The 9,669-nt window shown below is 50.9% G+C and overlaps 1 protein-coding gene across 1 annotated transcript in view; it reads left to right on the top strand.

The window, feature by feature from the left end:
• Nucleotides 1–367: 367 nt before the first annotated feature.
• Nucleotides 368–9,669, top strand: part of DGLUCY (D-glutamate cyclase) — a 40,124-nt gene continuing 30,822 nt past the window's right edge. The window contains 5 exon segments of the mRNA XM_021679917.1: nt 368–473; nt 4,176–4,329; nt 6,084–6,282; nt 8,643–8,708; nt 8,710–8,791. Coding sequence (XP_021535592.1) covers nt 368–473; nt 4,176–4,329; nt 6,084–6,282; nt 8,643–8,708; nt 8,710–8,791 — 607 coding nt within the window.

The following is a 9,669-nucleotide window of genomic DNA, read 5'->3' as shown; positions in this document are numbered from 1 at the left end:
GGGTCGTGAGATGGAGCCCTGCATTGACTGTGCGCTTGCCCGGTGAGGCAGCGGGGAGTGGGAAGGGTCCTGCTTGAGAGTCTCTCCCTCTCCCTCTGCCCCTCCTCTCTCTCTCTCTCAAAATGAATAAATAAAATCTTTTTAAAAAAGAAGAAGAAAGAAAGCAACTGAGATATGAAGGGACTGGGAATGTGGGCAGGGGTGGGGGGAGAATTTGCTCCAAACAATGCCCACTCGGGGCACGACCAGGAAGGGCCAGAGGGGGTGGTAGTACTTGACGCCAAATCTGCCACCTTCGGGAAAGCTGTGCTTCTCATTTTGTCCCCATTCTTTCCTTCACCCAGACTCTGGCCCCTTCAAGGACGGCATGATAACCTTCACACTCCACCTGAAGTCCTACCTTCCCCCTGCCATTAGGACCCTGATTCTACAAAAGAAACCAAACATCAGGAATGTGTCTGGCATGGCTGGGGGTAAGTGGTGCCAGATGCTTAAAAAAAAGAAAGAAAAAATCCCTAGAAATACCAGCTGTGCTGGGCCCAGGAATTCCTGAGATTTCTAGCTTCGGCTTGGGAAACAGGAAGTAAGGGCAGGAGGATATTACTTCTGGTCGCTACTTAATTTCACAGAAGGAGGTCTGGCCCTTGGGCCAGAAGACTCAGGTGTGAAAACCTTATCGGACAGCTCAGCACCAACAGTTCTGCTCGGTCACCCCACCTCCACAGGGAGAACGGCCAATGGCCTCAGATGATGCTGTGGGTTTTCCCTCTGGGGAAAGGTGCCCCCAGATTACACTGCATTTTAAGCTGGCTTTGATTTAGACCAAGTATCCCTGTTTTGGCCTCCTCTGCACCATCTCCCCAGTCTCTTCCCGGAGTGACGAGTGACACGCAAGGCTCTGAAAGGTCCTGTGAGGGAAAATAGACATCCAGGTTGTCACTGACCTGAGTCCCAGCAAAATTTCATGACAAGGAAGACTTTTCTGGTAACGGGAATTGCCAGATGGAGAGCCAGCAGAGTGGTTTAAAGTGCTACATCAGGACAGTTCTCATTGTTGATCGACACGTCTGGCTCTGTTGCTATTTCTGGGCCAGTAGAATTATCTATTGTTGCATAACAAAGCACCCCCAAGCTTAGCAGCTTAAACCATATTCTGCAATGAGGCTGTGCTTAGCGGGGTGGTTCTTCTGCTTCATGTGGTGTCCTGTCTGCTGGGGCTGGACCATCTATGATGGCTCCTTCCTCCTGTGTCTGGAGTGTCCACTGGGAGGATCTGGAGCAGCCCGGGGCTGGCCTAATGCTTCTTTCTTGCCATGAAGCCTCCCCAGCAGTGGTAGCCAAACTTCTTTACAAGGTAGCTCAGGATCCAGGAGGACAAGCTGTAATTAGTTAGCACATATCAAACCCCTGCTGTGTCATACATCTTAATGTCCCATTGTCAAAGCAAGGCATGCAGCCAAGGACAGAGTCAACAGGGAAGGGGCCACTCAGGGCTGTGAACACGGGGGAATGTGCTTTATTGAAAGCCACCAAGGTAGTGGTCTCCCACAACCCTTCGTACACACAACATACAAGCAAACACCAGCTGAACCCTACTGCTCGCTAGAACTTGAGGAGCCAAGAGAGCTGAGTGCATCGGAGAGCCTGGGTGCGAGTCCCTGCTTGGCCCCTTACTGGCCATAGCTGTTGGGTGAGCTGTGTGACCTCTCTAAGCTCACCTGGAAACTGGACGTAACAATACAATCCTCCCTAAGGAGCTGTCAGGAGGAGTACTTGAGCTCGTGTGGGCAAGATGGTCAATCCAAGTTGGCTGCTGTCATGGAAAGCACCACAAGGAAAGACGCTCATTCTTCAGGATGGCTGGACACCCCAGTTTGGGACTATGTCTTCCATAGTCCTTCCCCAGGGGTTTACATCAGATTAGGAATGTTAAAGGGGCTTCTCTCTCTCTTTCTCTCTCTCTCTCTCATCATTAAATATATTTAAAAAAAAAAAAAAGGGAAACATTGTGTTGAGGTAAAAGGCCTCAGAAGACTCACTTCATTTCTCTTCACAAAGAAAAAAGCCATCATGACCTTAGATAGAGCTCGAGAGACCCAGGGGATGCAGCAATCACTTCAGACCCTCCCCTCATGTGTCCACCACCCCTTCCAAAAAGCCACCAGCCACAGAGCCCTCTCTTGGTGTCCTGTTGCTAATGGGGACAACCAGGGGACTCTCTCCGATCAGCAGTGGAGATGAACAAACCCAAAACACGGTGCCCTCTGAAGTGCATTTAATTAAAAGGGAAGCAAAGAAGCTTTGTGCACATAATAGCTTGTCTGATTTGTGATGTTAAAAATCCACTTTGCTTTCCCAACAGGCTTTGGAGGTGAGGAAGGAGCGGCTAAGGAAAGCTAGGCTTCTAGGCTGGCTGAATTCCCTTCCACCTCACTCCAGATTATTTCTGGAGACACGCTGGGCTTGCTCGAGATGTGCAGTCAGCTTCCTTGGGCTTTCAGGGGCTGGAAGTGTCCAGTCTGCCCTCGTTTTGAAAATCTGTAGCGTTAGCAGGCACTGAGGGTTTGAGGTCAGTTCCAGGTCATTAGAGCAGAAGCCGGTTCTAGAACTTTCCCTGCGGATGGTCACAGCTGCTTCATTCTACCATCCCCAAGGAGGAAGGTGCCAGAGGGGGTGGTGGACCCACCCTAGGGAGGCCCAGTGCCTGCAGCCCCGTGGTGACCTGAGAGAGACTTGGGGGTCCCCCCATCTCAGGCTTAAATCCTGGTCGTGCCTCATACCAGCTGCACGATGTCACCTCATCCCTTCGAGCCTTGTTCTCCTCGTGTATAAAATACAAGTGATTCCATCTATAAATTACTTCCCACAGACAGCCTGGCACGTAATAAGTACCCTGGAAATATTAGAGGACAGTATCATGGTGGAAAAGAGATGTCCACATGTTGATATAGCAAATTGAGCATTTAGAATTGTCAGCTAGCTTATTTCTCCAAAACAGCATGATTATGTTTTTCTTTGGGATGGCCTCTTTAAAGGAAATAATCCTTTTTTAAAAAGAAAAAACCATAACTTTTCTTGTTTGTTTTTTCTCCAGTTACAGAATGCTACCTATTTATTACATAAATTTGAGAATATTGAGAAAAGCACAAAAGAGAACATAAAAAATCACCCAGTCTTGTCGCCGGAGATAACCAGGATTAACGTGTAGATGTATTTCCTTCTAACTCTTTCTCTCATCAATTTTATGAAAAGGAGAATATGCCAAACACACTGTTTCGTTATCTGGTATCGTTTCTTCAACCCTATGTTACAAACATCTTTTCGTATCATGAAAGATTCCTTCTGTACCATAATTTTAAATGTCTACACAAGATTCCGTTGAATGAATGTAACTCCAACCCCCGCTTCCTGTACACCTGTGTGTTGGGTAATTCACACACAGGAATGAACTCACAGGGTTCTCTTTGAGGTGGGTGTCGTGACTGCCATCTCATCCATGGGAGTACCAAGGCTGAGGGTCGCACAGGATTCAAACACAGGTTTGTTTACCCCAGGGGAGGTCGTGGCATGCAAGTGGGGGGTCCTCCTTCATCGCTGCAGCAAGCCTGTCCGCAAGACCCTAGGTCTATGCCAAACAGAAATGCACACATGCGGACCCCGAATTCCATGTATTAATATGCTCATGGTAGCACCATTGGTAATAACCCCAAACCGGAAGCCACTCAAATGTCTGTCTGCAACAGGGCTGGGTAAGTATGTTGTGGTAATGAGTATATCACCCAGCAACGAGGATGAACCAGCTGCTGTCAATCACGGCAGTATGAATGGATCTCCTAAACGTACAGCTGAGTGACAGAAACCAGACGCTAAAGGCTCACGGTGTATGATTCCATCAGGTGAAGCACAGGCAAAAGTAATCTGTAGAAGTCCGGGTAGTGTCTGCCGTGGGGGCTGGGGTGAAGACCATAAGGGGCCCAGAGGGATTCTGGGACGTTCATAATGTTCTGTTTCTTGACCTAAGTGCTGGTGACCTGGGTGTGTTCGATTCCTGAAAATTCACCAAGCTGTACACTTACGGGCATTTTTCGGTGCTGAGCTGCAAGAAAGAGTTCAATGAAAAGGTTCTACCAAGAAGCAACTGACCAAGCATGTGTCTCTTCTGTCGCCAAACCCAGGGCTCCGACCGGCCAGCGTGGTGGTCCTGCACCAGTCCCTGGCTCCAGCCTTTGAAAAGTTCTGCCAAGCCAGCAGTGGCCCTCTGCCCCTGCTGGGCCTCCGCAAGCCAGGCACGTGGCCCTCGCCTGTCCCGAACGCTGTCCTGGACCCCAGGTAAAATGCTTGGGAGCGTCAACAGGGACCTCTGTGTCCAGCCACAGGGACCCTCCGTGCCCAGCACAGAGCCTCACTCATGACTCGCTCAGGAACGAGCTGTCCTCCCCTCCATTCCCATCCCTACCCCTGCTCCTGTCCCGTGCCCCTGCCCTGGGAAAAATCTTGGGGATCACCCAGAAAATTCCTTCCTGGCTACAGAAATGTTGCTGGCGCTGTCACCCACCCACTTCATCACCCAGGCCAGAACCCCATCCGCACAGCACAAGAAAGAAAATAAAAACACTCGTATGAACCATGTCCAGAGATAGCACTATTGACACTGTGCAGTGTGTCCTCCCAAACTTAGGAATAGAACATATTGCATCATGGCCCCACTGACTGCTTCCACAGAAGCACTGCAGGGAGCCCACATTGCTCCCACCGCCCCAGCTCAGGCTTCCATCTTCTCTGTCTCCCACTCGCCCCCCAGAGCGACTTTCCCTATTTCAATCTTCAGTGCCTTCCCGTGCCTTGCACCTTAGCCTGATAGCAAGACCTGTGCGGGGCACCTGGGCGGCTCCATTGGCTGCCCATCTGACTCTTGATTTCAGCTCAGGTGATGATCTCAGGGTCGTGAGATCGAGCCCCGTGTTGGGCTCTGCATTTGGCAGGGAGTCTGTTTTTCTCCCTCTCCCCCTCTCCCTGCTCATACACATGTGTGTGCTCTCAATCTCTCTCAAACAAATAAAATAAAGTCTTAAAAAAAACCAGACAAACCTGTAGTGACCTGGCCCCGGCTGAGTGTCCTCCCCCACTCCTGACCCTCCAGCCATCCCCAGTCCTCTCCCCAAAGAGAAAGCTTCTCAATAACATTCTGCTTTTATCTTTTTGTGGACTCCGGGGTGGGAGGGTCCCTCAGAAACCCCATCTAGACCTGAGGTCAGGTCCTTATGTTTTCCCTAACACCCCATGCTGCCATCTTGGGGACTCCTAGAGGAGATCATCGCCCAGTGGGTCACATGTTTGATGCCTCCATGCTGTTCACATACCGTTCCCTCTGCCTAGGATGTGCTTTCCTCCTTGTGCGGCTGGTGAGCTCCTATTCATCCTTCAGGACCCAGCTCCAGCACCACCCCCTTTGTGGGAGAGAATGGATCTCTCCCTTCTCTGGGTCACTCCTCTACCTGGACTGTTAACACTAACTGCTCCGTGTTGCAAGTATTTTGTGTTGCCAGTGTAGGATTGCATGCTGCTTCGGGGCCGGGCCGGTGTCCCCTCTCCCCTCTATCACTATGGTCCCATCAGCTGGCTTGTGCCTGGCATGAAGGAATGGCTGAGCAAAATGATTTTGGAGTGAGTGAAGAATAGGCTTATAACCAGAATCTTTCAACTCTACGGAAGTTTCTTTCAGGAAAGAGAGAGGCCTCACCCACTGCTATAGCGCTAGAAACTTCTTGAGACATGTGTCTTCTGTCCCTTTGGTCTGCCAGCCCTGCCTCAATGGCAGAGTTTTTGTTTTTGTTTTGTTTTTCTTGCTGGTTTGGCTGGTCTTGGGCTGGGGTTATAGAAAATGTAATGGGGTGGGAGCAGGGAGTACATTATATGCACGCTGATTTATTGGTTTCCAATCTGGCATGATTTGAAGGATGCCAGCAAGGTGCCTGAAACTTCAGCTCCAGACATCCTCTTCTCTCTCCCCTACCCTTTCAAACAATGCATGGTCAGGGGCCGTCTTGGGCCTGGGGCCTGTGAGCTTTCCCTTGTGTCCCCAGGACGGGCTGTCCCCAGTTCCAGAAGTACGAGTTCGGTGCCTGCACGGGCAGCCTGACCTCGCTGGAGGACTACATGGAGCCCCTGGAGGTCATGGTGGCCTTCTTCGTGGACTGCAGCTTCTCCCCGGAAGCAGCTCTGGAGAAGGTGGGGCTCCCCAGAGGAGACTCGGCCCGCCACGGTCTCATGGGGGCCTACAAGGTAAGGATACAATCGACATTGACTTGAACAGGTGGGTCACCCTGTGTTTTCTCGTGGTGGGGAGAACACTGACATGGGAGAAAGGAGACCGACGTGGCCCCAGCTCAGCCACTTCTAGGTGTGCAGCCTGAGCTGCTTCTGATGAGAAGCAATTTTTTTTTAAGATTTTATTTATTTATTTATTTATTTATTTATTTATTTATTTGAGCGAGAGAGTGAGTGAGTGCGAAGGAGAGGGAAAGAGAATCTGAAGCAGATTCCATGCTGAGTGCAGAGCCCGATGCGGGGCTTGATCCCATGACCACAGGATCATGACCTAAGCTGAAACCAAGAGTTGGATGCTTGACCAACTGAGCCACCCAGTCGCCCCGAGAAGCAATTTTTATGTGTGAAGTATGTGCCTGAGCGGTTTTCGCAGGGCAGGGGAGGGAGGGGACAGAAGTATAGCTACTGGGGTGGGATGGGGGTCCCGGGCAGGGTCTGGCCCTCCAAACACATGGCCATTTGCAGCAGGTACATCACGTGCGACCCTTCATTTAGATGAGGAACTTAAAGCCTGGAGAGGGAAGAGGACTTGGCCACATCCCAAAGCCAGCCTGGAACCCGGGACCCCCGGCTCCCATCTGTAAAGTGTCACCGGTGGGGGTGTGGCGAGGAAGGGATGCTTGGCACAGAGTGCTCGTCACTGCCCCTAGTCGGTGCTCGGCAGAGCCGTCCTTTTCCCATGACACCGCCCCTAGCCACCAGCTTTGGTTCAGCATGGTCCCGTCTGGCCCGGGGCTCTATCCAAAAAGACCAGCCAGCCCTCCTGTATTCAGTGTTGGCCCTGAGGGGAGCCCTGCCTGTCCCCTGTGAAAGTCCCTGGCCTGTGTCCCTTCCCAAGTGCTGTGATTCACACGCCAACCGACGCCACCAGCATGCTGCAGGGGAGGGAAACCTGTCCCTTCTTCCCTTCGACGTCCTTCGGCGGGCCTCCTACTTAAATAGACGTAAGAAGGATTAACGGGAGAAAAACAAATTTAGCATTGTACCTACAGGAGCCCCAAAGGTGTGAGGCTCCAAGAAGTGACCAAAGCAGGAGGCTTTTGTGCCTCTCAGACAAACAATGAATTTGTGAAGGACTGATAAGACAGAGAAGTTCGGGCTTGGGGTAGTAGATTAGTGAGGAAGTCGCAAGGTTTGTTGAGACAGCCCTCTTGGCCTTGGATTTCCCATCGCGGGTGATAAGGACGCCTTCTGCCCTCCTGATACAGGGAGGGTACCTCCATGCAGGAGATCTATTTCCTGCTTTTCACGGTGGAGGGGCGGGGGAAGGGATGTCAGAATGTTTTTCTTGCACTGGCGGTCTCCCAAGGAACTTTAATTCAAAATAATCAGTATGCCAAAGTGGTGTATTTGGGGGTGGCGTATTTTCCCCCTCAGTGCCAACAGCAAGCCCTTCGGCAGTAGCCAAGACTGTCCCCGCCGATCACCATCCTGGCCATGTAAGTCCCACTGCAGCGACCAGACACCATTCAGGGGAGAAAACACCACCACCAGAGAAAGTCACGCAGGTCATCCCAAGGCAGGAGGAGCGAGGCAGGGCTCGGTGGGGTCTGGACACAGACCCACACCCCCTGTGTGGACTCAGGGGGCCAAGCAGACCTCAGTGCCTCCTGCGAGATCCTTTGCCCTTGGGTGGCTCCGCCTCTCCCCAAGGTCTTCACCTGTGGTACACAGGCCCCTTGAAGTCCGTGGAGAAAATTCAGAGGCCCGCGGAATTGGATGAAAAAAAATTAACATTTTGATTGTCATAGCCTCAAACTGAAACTGAGCATTTCCTTCCATTCCAAACGCAGACAACAAACTGCTGTTGTATCAGCAGACCCTGTGACTTTGCGGTTGCCCAAAGGACTCCCAGATATTTTCCTGTCCCATGGCAGTTCTTCCTGATATCAGAAATATCCTATATGTTGGTCACTACTTCATATTTATAATGATCCATCTGTCCTCTTGTTCCTTAAGCTGTTAATGAAGCATACATATCACTGTACCACATTTTTTCATAATCTGATAACTGCATTTGCAATATAATTGGTGTCCTTTGTAAACCTATGCATTTCCTCTTTTGCAATTAGAAACCTGGAGTGGGGGTCTGTAGCTGCACCAGACTACCAGAAGGGTCCACAGCACATACAAAGTGAAGGTTCTCTGTTTTAAACCAGTCATTACCAGCAGACTTTCTCATTTCTATGTCACATAAAAGTAGAAGCTGTATTTTTATAATAGCTACTTGGACCCCCTCCTTCATTCAGCTGCCCTGAACTGTTGGTGCTCAGGGTTTCCATCTGGGTCAATTGTGTTTTTCAACATCTTTTCAGACAACAGTGTCTTGTGTCGCCATGGCTGGCTTTTGCTGCCCCCTGGTGGTCACAATGAGGCCCATCCCCCAAGGACAAGCTGGAAAGGCTGGTGCAGGCCAGTTGCTCCATGGGAAATAAGGGACAACCCATTCATATCGGTGACCCAGGTGAGCATCCACTCTCATTCATGATTTTTTTTTTAAGATTTTTAAAAAATTTATTTGACAGAGAGAGACACGGCGAGAGAGGGAACACAAGCAGGGGGAGTGGGAGAGGGAGAAGCAGGCTTCCCGCGGAGCAGGGAGCCCGATGCGGGGCTCGATCCCAGGACCCTGGGATCATGACCTGAGCCAAAGGCAGACGCTTAATGACTGAGCCACCCAGGCGCCCCTCATTCATGATTCTGACAGCCACCCTTGAACTTCAGTGTTCCTGAACTCCCCTGGCTTGTCCTCATCTTCCCCAGGGTTCCCCAGGGGTCCTGGACAAGGCTCGGACTCCCGCAGCAACATTCGGGCTTGGTTTACAGAGGCCCCTCAGGTTTAAAAGTGCTGCCCTTGGCCAAATAGCCAGCCTGACCCATTATCTCCTGTGACCTTCAGGTGAACCTGGGGTGGAAGGAGCAGGTGGTAGAGGGCAGCAGCAGAGCTATTTGTCCTGGAACTTGAGCTCAGAGCAGTCTCTAATCTAGGCTGTTGTGCAATAGCCTATTCGGACAGGGGAAGGCTTTGTTCCAAATGTTAACTTGAACTGATCCCCGGTGTATTAACTCGGTCTGAGAGTGAGTGAGCAGATCCAAGCTTGGCAGCTGTCTAGGCCTCTTTGTGGTTCTCAGAGAGCCCGACGAAAGCTTGGGATTGGGTCTCGGGTGAGAGTTGAAGCTCAGTGTACCTGAACTCGCTCAGCTGTGTAACAAGCAGAATCAGACAAAGCCTGCGTTCTCTAACAATGCAATCAGCACTGACCACCTCCCTCATAGAAAGATCTCAGGACCACCCAAAGCAACGTGCTTTGCTGAGTCGTTGAATTGTCTTCTCATTAGTGG

The sequence above is a fragment of the Neomonachus schauinslandi genome, chromosome 9, assembly GCF_002201575.2.
Source record: "Neomonachus schauinslandi chromosome 9, ASM220157v2, whole genome shotgun sequence".
Classification (NCBI taxonomy): Eukaryota; Metazoa; Chordata; class Mammalia; order Carnivora; family Phocidae; genus Neomonachus; species Neomonachus schauinslandi.
This window is presented reverse-complemented; position numbering and strand designations above follow the sequence as displayed.